Source organism: Anabrus simplex, chromosome 3, assembly GCF_040414725.1.
Source record: "Anabrus simplex isolate iqAnaSimp1 chromosome 3, ASM4041472v1, whole genome shotgun sequence".
Classification (NCBI taxonomy): Eukaryota; Metazoa; Arthropoda; class Insecta; order Orthoptera; family Tettigoniidae; genus Anabrus; species Anabrus simplex.
This window is the reverse complement of record NC_090267.1, coordinates 264,383,714-264,397,879: the sequence shown is the minus strand read 5'-3', so window position 1 is coordinate 264,397,879 and position 14,166 is coordinate 264,383,714. Positions and strand designations below refer to the sequence as shown.

Below are 14,166 nucleotides of genomic sequence, written 5' to 3'. Positions count from 1 at the left end.
CCTCCAGTAACTTTGCATCACTTGATACACACTTCCTTTTCCTCTGCCCTGCATCAGAATTGTTTTTGGTGTGGGAGCAAGTTGGACTGACCTCTGGGTCAAGTTTAAGCATTTCAGATTTCCCCCTTTGTTTCCATTATGTGGCACGATCATCTGGAAGTTGCATTATTTTAAGGTATCTTTGGTTAGCCTCTTTGACTTAAAAGAAAAGCCCTTGGCAATTTACATCTAATTTGTTGTTTTGGGATATCGTACCTGGATTTTTGAATTGATGGATTTTGTTTCGAATTTTCTTGTAATGTTTATTTTGGAAAATAATATCACAGATCACCATGCCTGCTCCACACCCTTTCTTATAGTCATCACGTTGCCCAAACTGATGTTCATTTGTTTATACTTGATGCAGTTTATCTGATGTTTGGGTTTGTGCCAAAGTGCCATGTAATTTAATTTTTCCTTTCTCTTCACTATGTGTCGTGTAACCACTGGAATCCGGTTACACTGCCAATTTAAATATTTTCTATCCCTATACTACGTTATTAAAACTGGAAACAGATGTACAGGTTTCTGACTGAAAAATGGCTGACAGAGATATTTTTTTTACAACTTGCTTTACAATATAATGTAAAACAAAAGCTAAAGGTTTCCACCTATTCAATACTATTTATTGTAACCTTGAAAAAGTTACACATATTTGATGAAACTAATTTTGGTCTTGCTAGAGACCATCATCGGTTAAAATCAATATAGTTAAGGCAAGAAGTGAATTATAGACAAAATTTATGAAGCAAGCAAGTGTTGTTGATATTCAGTGCAAGACAAGTAAAGATTTGGATATTAAACACTAATTATGATCACACATCTTGTGTAAGTTCTCAGTTTTCTTCCAATTTGAAGACACTTATGACAACTTGCTTTACGTTACACCAACACAGATAGGTATTATGGCAATGAGAGGATAGGAAAGGTCTAGGAGTCGGAAGGAAGTGGCCATGGCCTTAATTAACGTACAGCACCAGCATTTGCCTGGTGTGAAAATGGGAAACCAAGGAAAACCATCTTCAGGGCTGCCGACAGAGGGGTTCGAATCCACTATCACCCGGATGCAAGCTCACAGATTCTCGTCCCTAACCACATAGCCAACTCGCCTGGTGCATTTTTATCTCAAGCCTTATACACAGTTCAAAAAAATTAGGGGAATATGTTTTGTAATGTCTGGTATATGAACATTAATTTGGTAGATGGGGTTCCAATGGTCGTACAGCATACCTTGAGACCTTAGCTACTCAGAGTATGTCAAATCGAAGTTAAACTCCATCTGTAGGCGTAGCCATGCATTAAATTATCAGGTGACCTCTCAAAACAAAGTGAATAGCGGTGCGTCCGTGTGCTGTTGTGAGGTACACAGACTACTGCGGTCATTTTAGCACATTGTACATAAACCAGCACATCCCATGAGACATCTTAACCAGGTTCAAATCGCAAGGGCCATCACTTTGATCCAGGAAGGATGGACTTTTCGTCGTGTTTTGCTTTGGATCTCAATGTCTCTCCGTCAGTTATTCACTGCTTGTGGAATCATTACAGTGAGATAGGCCAGTTCACAAAGAGGGTTGGACAAGGTCGTGGCCGCATGACAACCCCACAGGATGACCGATATATGACCATCTGTGCATGGCGGCGGCGTTCAGCAACTGCCTGAGAACTGCAACAAGACCTCAGGAGGGTCACTGAAGTAATAGTGTCTGACCAGACAGTAAGGAACAGGTTAAGAGAAGTGTCTTTATGACCCAGATGTTCTGTTTGAGTGCCCTGTTTAATGCAGCAACATCGCGTAGCTCGCCTTCTGTTTGCCCGTACCCACGTCAACTGGCAACTTCGCCAATGGAGATCTGTGTTGTTCACAGATGAGTCCAGATTTCCCCTGATACAGTGTGATGGCATCAACATGTATGGAGACACCGTGGTGGGCAGTACATGCCAAATGTTGTCCAGGAAGGCGACCGATTCGGACAAGGTTCAGTGATGGTGTGGGAAGGCATCAGTATTGATGGCCATATGGATCTTGTTGTGGTCCGTGGTAATCTTACCGCTGCGGGGTACATTGAGCAGATACTGCTACAGCATGTGTTGGTTGCTGCATACAGTGTTGGCCCTGAATTCGTACTCATGCACGACAATGCCAGGGCTCATAGAGCACGCATCACCAGAACTGTCTAGCGGAAACTGGACATTCAAGAGATGGAATGGCCAGCAGTGAGTCCCGACCTTAATCCCATCAAGCATGTATAGGGTAGGCTTGACAGAAGTGTTCGTGGGCATCCTGTTCCATCACAGACTCTCCAAGACCTTGAACAGCCTCTCACTGAAGAATGGGACCTAATACTGCAACGTGACCTCCGTTGACTTATACGGAGCATGCCACGTAGGTGCCAAGCTGTGATAAATGCTCGTGGAGGACATACACCATACTGAAGCTCTCCAACTGTGATAAAAGTCCACCCTGGAGGACTGTTATCACTTTGTTTTTGCCCCTATTTGGACATTTCCGTTTGTGTTCTGAAAATGAATGCGAATCCATCAATGTTCTTTTGTATACTTCAACAGTAAAGAATTAAAGAATAAAGGTTTAGTTTGTAATGTACCTGGGTGTGAGGTATTGTTTTGTGGAGCATGGCATACATTTGAAAACATGTTCCCCTAATTTTTTTGAACTGTGTAAAAGGATAATTAACCAGAAGAAAAATACTACAATCTCAGAAGCTGTTCGACATGAGCAAAGTTACAACTTCAATGTTGGAGTAGGAAAAAGTATCTGCATTCATAGAAACTCAGCCCACAGAAATTGAAAAAGTTGTAAATTTAAGAAAGAAAATATTGTAACCCTCTTGAATAATCACTATGGGCCTGCATAGGAGAGTTACGAGGATCTTTTATCTTACAAGAACTTAATACAACAACAAATGGGAGTTGAACAGCCAGAAGAAGAATCTGATGTAGGGGAACTACCAGATCTCAATAATAGAACTGGTAAACATTTAAGTGAAAATTGCTAGTTGCTTTACGTCGCACCGACACAGATAGGTCTTATGGCGACGATGGGACAGGAAAGGTCTAGGAGTGGGAAGGAAGTGGCCGTGGCCTTAATTAAGGTACAGCCCCAGCATTTGCCTGGTGTGAAAATGGGAAACCACGGAAAACCACCTTCAGGGCTGCCGACAGTGGGGTTTGAACCTACTATCTCCCGAATACTGGATACTGGCCACACTTAAGCGACTGTAGCTATCAAGCTCGGTAAAGTGAAAATTGAAACCCATTGATTCATGATAAAGACAGAAAGATCATGTCATCATTGTCATCATTATGTGTTATTAGTTATTAGTTTAATGTTTGCTTTATTCACTTTGTGTGCCCTTCATGAATAGTCATAGTACTAACAAAAGATGTACGTGTATAAAATGCCTTAATTTATTATCCCTTTATGTTTGCCATCTTAAATACTGAAATACAGTTCCAAATCCTGTTAAGTCCTACCTACTGAACCAAACACTGTCAAGTCCAACATAAAATAATTAATTACAAATAAACTATCAAAGTATGATTTCAGCCCTGTGTGTAGATCAGAGGAGAGTAAAATACTATATAAAAATAAAAGAGAAAGCTTGAGAAAGAGAATTAGGAAACAAATAACAGTATTTTGTGGTTCCTGTAAAATTTTGTTCAAAGGATTTGACGAGTTTTGGAAATGAGTGACTCGTTTGTTAAATAACCTCCAAGAGTCAGTAAAAGAACAAAAAAGAGTTCAAGCAACAGACACTTACATCAACAAGCCCAGCATACATTGTACTTTCTTCAGGGAAGTAGATCTCACTAATAGCAGAAGCAACAGTATACGTCGGGTCTTTAATACCTGGAACACACAAATAGTTAATGTGACAACAGTGTATGTGGGTCTTGAATATCTGGAACACACACCCCAAGTAGTTCTCAAAGATAACAAATCTACTCTGGTGTTCCAAGTACTGCATAATGTTCAATTCCCACCCTGGCCAGGTCCAGCAGGTTAGTGGTATCCTATTGTTGTGTGTTGGTGTGGTAGGAAAATAAACACAGAAACTGGTAGCATTAAACTTCTAAAATTGATTACCTAATTCCTTAATTTACACATTAACACACACAGGCATACCAGGACCACTACTTACACGTCACAGTACAGATCACACAATTACACAATTTGCATTCTCACTCAATTCTCTTTGTTCGTTCACACTAATTCACACTCGGTCTTCGTCCACTAGCACTAACAGTCTCACTCAGTAACAGTTCCTCTAGTTGCCATTGTCACAGTCCTCAGTTCACAGCCTGGACGAGTCAGTCTCGCAGTTCAGGATGACGTACGCTGCCCGTTCACTCCAGTAGAACCTCTGTTCCCTGTCCCCTGCCAATATCCAGTGTGCCCTTCCACATCACTACAGCGCACTTACTCATTACACAGCGGCTGGCCCAAGAGACCCACATATGTTGACAGACATGCGGAACGAATACTCATTTCCCGGACAGGACACACTCTACAGATTGTCAGCTTACTCTCAGACTGTTAGCACTCAACTCACCTACTGAGCTCAAACAACTCCCAACACAAAGTGAGCCACTAATTCACTACTGGCAAGTCTTGCACGCCTTATATACCTGGACGGCATTTTGGGATACATTGGGCACTAGAAGCCCACGAAAACCTTTGAATATGGAAGGCTCTCGGTTCACGGTTCTCTTCATTTCTGCACCCCTCGAGGCCTTCAGTGGCATAGTGGCCAATGACAGTAACTGCAGCAGGGTCTGACCAATGCACGCTGACTCTCTCTCCCGTGAGGTTGGCTGTGTGGTGAGTAGTGAGGTTCCAGCACAGAGACGTAACTCGTAGCGGGGCCATAGTGGATCATTCTCCCTCCAGTCTTGCTCCACAAAATGGTGAACACACCACACTATTCTACCTCCAGTACTGAATCCGCATTGAGTGATGCACTGTAGCAGTTTATTCCATTTAAACGTAATATCATAATATAGTGATGATCTAATCCTAGATTGGATCAGAGGATAATTCAAGGCTAGACAAACACAAAGGATTGTGTTGTAACAGCTAAATGTCTGTACTTTGTAGAAGGTAATGACCATCTTTAGCCAAATGGAAAACAAGATTATCAACTCCTTTAAAGACCTAAGCAATAACGGATTTACGTAATTCTAAGGATAAATTTATAAATGTTCATGGCCATGATCATTGAGGGATCAAGTCTATATGGTCTGACACCGCGGTTAGCTGGCCTGAATCTTGTTGGTCAAAAAAATTCACCATCAGAATGTTGGCCAGCAGTGTAGGAGAGATGGTGGTATACAATTTATAACCACTAGATTGCATGCCAAAAGCCTGGATTCAATTCCGAACCTTCCTACAGTTTCATATGAAGGGCATATGATGCTGTTGATGGTGATTCATCTTTCGGATGGAGATGTTAAGCCTTTAGCAGACCCCTTAGTGCTATTTGACAGAAGTAGGTTATGTTTTGTCAAGGACAGTGAATATATAATCATTTTCAGAGCAATAAATGAATAAGTAAAAGATCGAGAGCAACTAGACACAGAGCAGACACGGTACACAGCAAGACTGCTAGTGTTGTTGCCGCACCAATGAATATGCCTGCTGATTGGACTGATATACTGAAACAATGACTTTGAAAATAAAGGAGGCTGTTTATTGCAAAAATAGTGTCTTTAATTAACTATATTGGAAACTTCTGAAAGGAAATGACTGTTACTTTTAATAATAAAAAATAAATACTGAACGTCCTTTTGAAAGGACGTTGGCATTTTTCAGATGGGAACCAAACGAGCTTTCACAAGGACGTTGGCGCTTAGAGGATTAAGAGTAACTGTAGTTATAGTGTATAATTAGCCTCTTATTTCCTGTGTTGTAATTGCCAGATATATTTAATTTTTGGTAGGAATGTAGTTCATCACTTAACAATAATAGTTTCTCATTATTTCTGTAAGTTTCTTATATAAAAATGTGACACTGAAAAGTTTGGTGCAACACCCTGCGTCAGATACCACCAACAGCCACTGTTGTACAGTGCATTATATTTTTGTCCTAGAAGCTGATGTTCTTAAATCTCATTTCTGTTGCCCTTAACGAACGAACGAACGAACGAATGAACGAACGAACGAATGAACGAACGAACGAACGGACCCTTTCTTCTTATTCTGAAATTTTCTCAAACTCTTGGATGCTACTTCAGAGGTTCTATAGTTCATAAATAATTTGTACTTTAATTTCTGACATTTTCTTTTCCTATGTTGTATATTAGTAGTAAATGTAATATCATCTGCTAAATTAATAACAATCCAGTTTACCTGTTTTATCTAGTGCTAGAAGAACACACTGTGCATTTTGAATTCCATTTTCAAGTCTGGTACACAGCAAAAAATTCCAATGGAACACCAAATCTCTCGTTGGTGCCTTTTCCCTCATTACCTTGTCACTATGCTCTTATCTGCTTTCCTAAACCATCTTTGATAGTGTCCAACAAAGCAAGGCTCAAGTCTTGTAATATGTATAGTTGGGCCCACGAGAGTTGAAGTCTGACATTTGAGCGGCAAAAGCAGTAACTACAAAGTACGCTGCATTGTCATAGTTACCTCAATCTGCGGCATATCACGCTTTCATACAGGCTGAATATTTAATCAACTATGTTGGCCTAATGGAATTCAATAACTTTGACTCGTTCCTAAGCTTGTGGTAATAATCCCAGCATTTAAGACAAAACACGTCATTGCCGATAGATTTGAGATTTCATATTCACTAAACTGACAATAACCTCAACAACTACACATGTTAAATAGAGATTAGAACTGTACAAACAGCCACTGATTAACTTACAAAAAATAAATAAGCAACAAAAATAATATTCAGGAAACAAACACTTAAATTATTACATAAACCAGCAACAACTAACATTGCTAACACGGTACTACTCCAAATATTATCACAAAAGCAACTGAGAAGAAAGCTAACCCATGTGGCGATAAGCATCTTTAAATGTAGCATCTCCCTTATTGTTGCCATAGCAACAGACCATTTTCGAGGTGCTAAATGTCAGGCTTCAACTCTCATGGGTCCAACTATGAACAGTGACCATCTTACAAGAATAACTTTGTTAAGGATTGTACAAATGTTGGTATAGAAGTTAGATATAAAAGATATCTGGTACAACAAAATAATAAACTACAGGAACTGATGAGGATGGAGGCAGGCAGTTAAACTCACCGGTGAAGGACATCAAGGCATCTGCAATTACATGCTTGATTTCCACTGAGTCTACTGTCAAGTTGTTGGACTCAAAGTATTCGGTGATGATACCTGAAATAAATTAAAACTTTCTAAATAGTGCAGTACCAACACTGATAGTATGTACAACTAGAAACAGGTGGTTTTTATAACACCAAGTATGTAATCTATATATATAAAATAGCTTGTCCTGACTGACTGACTGACTGACTGACTGACTGACTGACTGACTGACTGACTGACTGACTGACTGACTGACTGACTGACTGACTGACTGACTGACTGATTCATCATCGCCGAGCCAAAACTACTGGACATAAAGAAATGAAATTTTGGGCATAGATTCATATTAAGATGTAGGTGCTCGCTAAGAAAGGATTTTTGGATATTCCTTCGCTAAGGGGGTGAAAAGGGGGTTGGAATTTTAAAATGAGTGTATCTATATCTCAAAACTTTGAAAGTTTACAGATGTAAAAATTGGTATTTAGAATCTCCTTTAAAAATAAGGAAATACGTATTTTTTTGTTTTCAGAAAATCCCAATAGGAGGGGTGAAAAGGGGTGAAAATGGATTGAATGCCTTTAATGAGGATACTTATATCTCAGAAACTGAAGATATTACAGACCTGAAAATTGGTACCTTTGATCTCTTTTAAAAATAAAGAAACACGTATTTTTTTGTTTTTGGAAAATCCAAATAATAGGGGTGAAAAGGGGGGGGTGAATTTTTAAAATGAGTGTATCTATATCTCAAAACTTTTAAAGTTTATAGATGTAAAATATGGTATTTAGAATCTACTTTAAAAATAAAGAAACACGTTTTTTTGGTTTTCGGAAAATCCCGATAGGAAGGGTGGAAAAGGGTGAAAAAGAGGTTGAATGCCTTTAACGAGGCTACTTATATTTCAGAACCTGAAGATATTACAGACCTGAAAATTGGTATTGGGGATCCACTTTAAAAATAAGGAAACACGTATATTTTCATTTTTGAAAAATCCGGATAATGGGGGGTGAAAAGGGGGGTGAATTTTTAAAATGATTGTGTCTATATCTTAAAACTTTAAAAGTTTACAGATGTAAAAATTGGTATTTAGAATCTCCTTTAAAAGTAAAGGAATAAGTATTTTTTCGTTTTCTGTAAATCCCAATAGGAGGGGTGTAAAAGGGTGAATAGTGGGTTGAATGCCTTTAATGAGGATACATATATCTCAGAAACTGAATATATTACAGAACTAAAAATTTGTATATGGGATCTCCTTTAAAAATAAAGAAACGCGTATTCTCGGAAAATCCAATGAAGGGGGGGGGGGGGAAGAATTCTAAAATTAATTGAATTGTATGAGAATACATACATCTAATAAAAACTAAAGTTGTTACGGACGTGAAAATTGGTATTTTGATCTCCTTTAAAAACAAAGAAATACGCGTTTTGCGGGGGAAACCATCTTGGGGGGCGGGAGTGGAAAGGAGTTGAATTCCTTTCATGAGGACACATAAATCAAAAACTGAAGAAGTTAGAGTCGTGATAATTGCTATTTAGAAGATCCTTTACTATTAAAGAAACAAGTATTTTTTGCCGGAAAATTCACTTAAGGGGGGGGGGGGGGGGGAAAGTGTGAAAGGAAGTAAAAAAAGCGAATTATTTTTATGGGGATACTTATATCTCAAAACTCAAGGTAATAGACGTGAACATTGGGGTTTGGAATCTCCTTTAAACATAAAGAAACACTCCTTCTTTTTTTTTTTGGGGGGGGGGAGGGTAAATAAACTTAACGGCGGTGGGATGTAAAAGGAGGTGAGACCAATTGATTTTGCTGTTCATAATGCACTTATAAGGAGCCTCCGTTGCTCAGGCGGGAGCGCGCCGGCCTCTCACAGCTGGGTTCCGTGGTTCAAATCCCGGTCACTCCATGTGACATTCGTGCTGGACAAAACGGAGGCAGGACAGGTTTTTCTCCGGATAGTTCGCTTTTCCTTGTCATCATTCATTCCAGCAACACTGTCCAATATTTCATTTCATTTGTCATTCATCGATCATTGCCCCAGAGGAGTGCTTCGGCAGCCGGCACAATTCCTACTGTCGCCGCTAGATGGGGCTTTATTCATTCCATTCCTGACCCTGTCGAATGACTGGAAACAGGCTGTAGATTTTCGATGTACTTATTCTGATCATATACAGATCTTTTTCATCTTTCCTGGGTTCGTTTTCAACAGCCAACTTTTCCTTCGGAGAACGTTCTTATATTACAGTAGATTCTCCTGGCATATAAATAAAAATTTAAACACATTTGAAATAAACGATAGGAATGAGATTGACCGTCCAATTGTTCACCTCTATAATAAGGTCAATAATGCACGGAAGTATGTCATTCGTATCGCCAGAAATCCCGCACACTTGCCTACGCGCGACATTGGTGCTGGTCACATTCTCAACAATAACAATGGCAGCAGATGTAATTTACCGCCAAGTAGCGGTCTTGCATCTTGCTGTGGGGTCCAGAACATCTATAATAATAATAATAATAATAATAATAATAATAATAATAATAATAATAATAATAATAATAATAATAATAATAATAATGTTCTGGACCGTCGTCAAATGTGCGGACCGCGGTGGAAACGGGTCCTGGACGGGTAATGACTAAGAATGCTGTCTGGCCGCGGGTTCAGTACCGCCAAGGCACCTAAGACGACACCACGCCGGAACTCCTGAAGGATTTGTTCCATATTAAAAATGCTTATAAGAAAAGATGGCAAAGATTTAGGGACCCAACTGACAGGGTGGAATACCTGGACCTAGCCTGGGAAGTACGAAATCGATTGCTGGAAATAAAGATTGAAAAATGGGAGGAAACTTGCCATAATCTATTAGAAAACGAGTCAGATCGCGAATTTTGGCGGATTCTCGCAGAAAACGATTCAGATCGCGAATTTCGGCTGATTATATATCTAAAACAACATTCAATTATAAATTTCAGTATAATACCGTAGCGAAGCACGGGTATCTTGCTAGTCTATTATAAAACATCTAGAGTGCCTTCCAACGTAAATGGATTAATAATGAATGATAGAACTGGAGAGTGAATATATTGTACAAAGTTTCTGGGTTTAGTAACAGTTGAAATATTGAACGATCACCTCCATTATACAGGGTGTATCATAACTTCACTGACAAAAAGTCAAGGATGTTCTACATGTTATGTTAAGAATGATGGTGTAATCAGATTGGCAGGTGAAATGTTTCTTTTCGAGAAAATTAGGTTACTTTGTTACCTCTGGGTGCATGATTCTAATTGACGAACTCAATGCGCATTTGCTATGCCAGAGCACAAGCCGTTGCCATGCTTCAGGAAATATAAGGGGAGGGAGGGAAAGTGTGTATGATGGAGAAAGAGATAATGCTCTGCGCGTATGTACAAATTCCCTCGTTCGACTCGCACAGCATTATTCTTATCTCTTACAGGCAATATCCACAGTTCATTTATTAAACAGCAATAACTGCACGTGCGCACACACACTCTCTCTCTCTCTCTCTTCAAGAACACACTGTAATTAAGACACACTTTTCAGTCAAGGAATGCTCCAGATCATTTTTCCTCTCGTCTGCTGGTCTCAGAAACATTCTTTATTATTTAACATGCTCGAAAATGCTGCCCCACGATTGTGTATTCTTTCCCTCACAACATTGTAAATGGAATGAAATGCTAAATGAAGGAAACAATATGCCCACTGGTTTGATTCCAGTAGATATTTTCCTCTGCCTGGATGGTAAGGTTATCTGGAGTTTTCTGCACTTCCCTGCACCTTCCTCCAACAATCACAATTTCATTGTCATAGATATACTTATATTTCCATTATTTCCATTTTCATGTTTGAAAGGTTTCACCACATTATGTTGCTATGCTGAATAATAGTGGTTTCATGGGGTTGCCTTGAAAAATTCCCTTCCATTGGGGTATTTGCTCCACTTGACTTTAATGCTCATTTATAGTTATGTAGTTAAGGCGAGTGGGTGTTCATGTCCTGTTACTTCTTTGAGCTTGGTGATAATTACTTTCCTGTCTATATGGTCAAAAGCTTTCATATGGTCAATAAACACCATAAAGAGTTTTCCTCCTGGTTATTTTCTGGCTTCCCTAATGTCCTCCACAAGACGTCGAACCACACGTAGTGTAAACCTGTTCTTATGGAATCCAAACTGCTCCTCTGGTATCCGGTGATCCACTAGTTCTTGGCTAGAATGCTTGTGAATATCTTGAAAGGTGTGCACTCTAGGTCTGTTCCTTTATAGGAGTGTGGAACACCAGTATCCCCTTTGCCTTTATACAGGACCTTCATTGAGGATCTGCATGTTTCAGCGATTTCCAGTAGTTCGATGCATTTATTGAACAATTTTGCCAGTGATTCAATGAGTCATACTGTGTTTCATTCAGATGTTTATTGTACATTTCATCAGAACCAAATGCTGTGTTACACTTTGCATTGGTCATTGTTTCTGCTACCTCTGATGCAGTGATCTCAAAATTTCCCTCGTGTCGCAGGATTCGTGTCCATTGGGAGGGATTCACTGTGGCATAAGATTTTTGATAAGTGTTCTGTCCAGTTATCCATCTCTATTTCATGGCGCTTTAGTGGTTGTGAGGTTCAAGTGCTTTGTACTGCCTGTTCTACAGTCCTTTCTGCCTCAGCTTCTAAGAATTCTTTTCCTCTTCTAAAAGGGCCTTATATTCTTTCCTACTTTTGTTATATTCAGATAGAACTACTATTTTGACTGATGTTCTTGCCCTCTGTAGGTTCTTCATTACTTTCCTCCTTTTTTCAGAACATACAGTATCAAACCAAGGTTTGATTGATCTGGGTGCAGTACAGTTCAAAATGGCACCAGTCTTCAGTAATATTTTTAACATCTTCACTGCAATTTTACATTTCCTCTGTCTATCATAAGGTCACTGGTATTTATTTTATCCTTTCGCTTTGTCCACGGTGCTCATGTTTATCTTCTTGCTTGTCATTTCCTGCAGTTCTGAGACTCATTTGAATATAATTTCTTCTGAATAAAATTTACTTTATCACAGAGGTCATTAAAGCAGCAACCACTCACTGAAATAAAATAGCATATGGCTTTTAGTGCTGGGAGATCCGAGGACGGGTTTGGCTCGCCAGGTGCAGGTCTTCGATTTGACACCTGTAGGCGACCTGCGCATCATGACGAGGATGAAATTATGATGAAGACAACACCTACACCCAGCTCCCATGCCAGGGACATTAACCAATGATGGTTAAAATTCCTGACCCTGCTGGGAATAGAACCAGGGACTCCTGTGACCAAAGGCCAGCACGCTAACCATTAAGCCATGAAGCCAGACACCACTCACTGTCAGCGAAGAACAGTCTCTCGTCTCTGGTCACCATCGCTAACATCAGTCGGCCCTTGAAGTTCGCATTGCTCAGCATCAACTTGGGTAGCTTGGTGAGAATTTCATTGTTCTGAGACTCAATTGAATATAGTTTATTCTATAGAGAAGGTCATAGTGACTGGTAGATGTTTCCTGACTGTTACTAATTTCTGAAGGACTGCTCTAATTTTACTATTGGTCAGGCACCATTGTGACATATATACAGAATGTTCAGAAACAATGTGAACCAGGTAAATGAACATTAGAGAGTTGGTCATACTGATAAATAATTTGGAAGAAATAATTCGATATCTTGCGTCGTTGTCATTTTATCAGGTGCTGAAGTTAGCCTATCAGATCGCTTCGCAGATAAATTCAAATGGGTTTTGCAAGGCGCTGTTGCTAAATCTGCACATGGCTTAAGATCGGCTTGAGAGTGCCAATCAAATGCCAGAAGGGGGCTTTGAACAATGATCTCCAAGCTGACAGGATTGCGCCATAGCAAGTACGCTACAGTGACACCGGCTGAAACCCGTTGTATGTTTTCGCTTGATGCTGATTTCTCAGCATTGCTCTCAAGTCGGTCTTACACCAGGTGCAGATACAGCAACAATGCCTCGCAAAGCCCATTTGAATCTGCCCACAAAGCAACCTGATTGGCTAACTTCAGCAGCTGATAAAATGACAAAGGTGCAGGATATCAACTTACTTTTTTCAAATAATTTATCAGGTTGACCAACCCTCTAATGCTTATATAGGCAGTTCACATTATTTCCGACCACCCTGTATGTTGTGTCTTGTGGACTATTGACATGTTTGAAGCCCTCTTGTTTTTCTTTTGTATTTTTTACAATTGGCTTTACATCGCACCGAAACAGACAGGTCTTATGGCGACGAAGGGATAGCAAAGGCCTAGGAGTGGGGAGGAAGCGGCTGTGGCCTTAATTAAAGTAGAGCCCCAGCATTTGCCTGGTATGAAAATGGAAAACCATCTTCAGGGCTGCCAACAGTGGGGTTCGAACCCACTATCTCCCAGATGCAAGCTCACAGGCATGCGCCCCTAACTGCATGGCCAACTCGCCTGGTCCCTCTTGTTCTAAGTAAGTTATAACTCTCATACATTTGAGAGTGCCTTTATCTGTTCTGCGATGGGAATATCCTGCAGTGATGGAACCTTTTCTGTTAACATTCATTTGCAAGGCTTCATTTATATTATCAGCAATTTCTGGAGGTGGTACTTCTGGTTGGAAGTAGATTGCAGCCACATTAGTTAATTTTGTATTTACCATCAGTATATTATTTGCTGTCCTGTTAATTACTGTGGATGGTGACAATAACGGTTTGATGTATATTCTGCTGCCTTCAGTAAGCCATCCTGCTGCTCCCTGTATGGTAAGGAGGTGGTGAGCATAGTAACCATTCTTTT

General features: G+C 39.8%; 1 protein-coding gene across 2 annotated transcripts in view; it reads right to left on the bottom strand.

Annotated features, from left to right (window-relative positions):
* LOC136867208 (neuroligin-4, Y-linked) overlaps positions 1-14,166 on the bottom strand; it is a 173,660-nt gene that overhangs the window by 38,219 nt on the left and 121,275 nt on the right. For both annotated transcript variants that reach the window (XM_067144339.2, XM_067144340.2), the window contains exons 8-9: positions 7,322-7,414; positions 3,822-3,910 (exon numbers count right to left, since the gene is read on the bottom strand). In XM_067144339.2, coding sequence (XP_067000440.2) covers positions 3,822-3,910; positions 7,322-7,414 — 182 coding nt within the window. The remainder of the gene's footprint in view (positions 1-3,821; positions 3,911-7,321; positions 7,415-14,166) is intronic.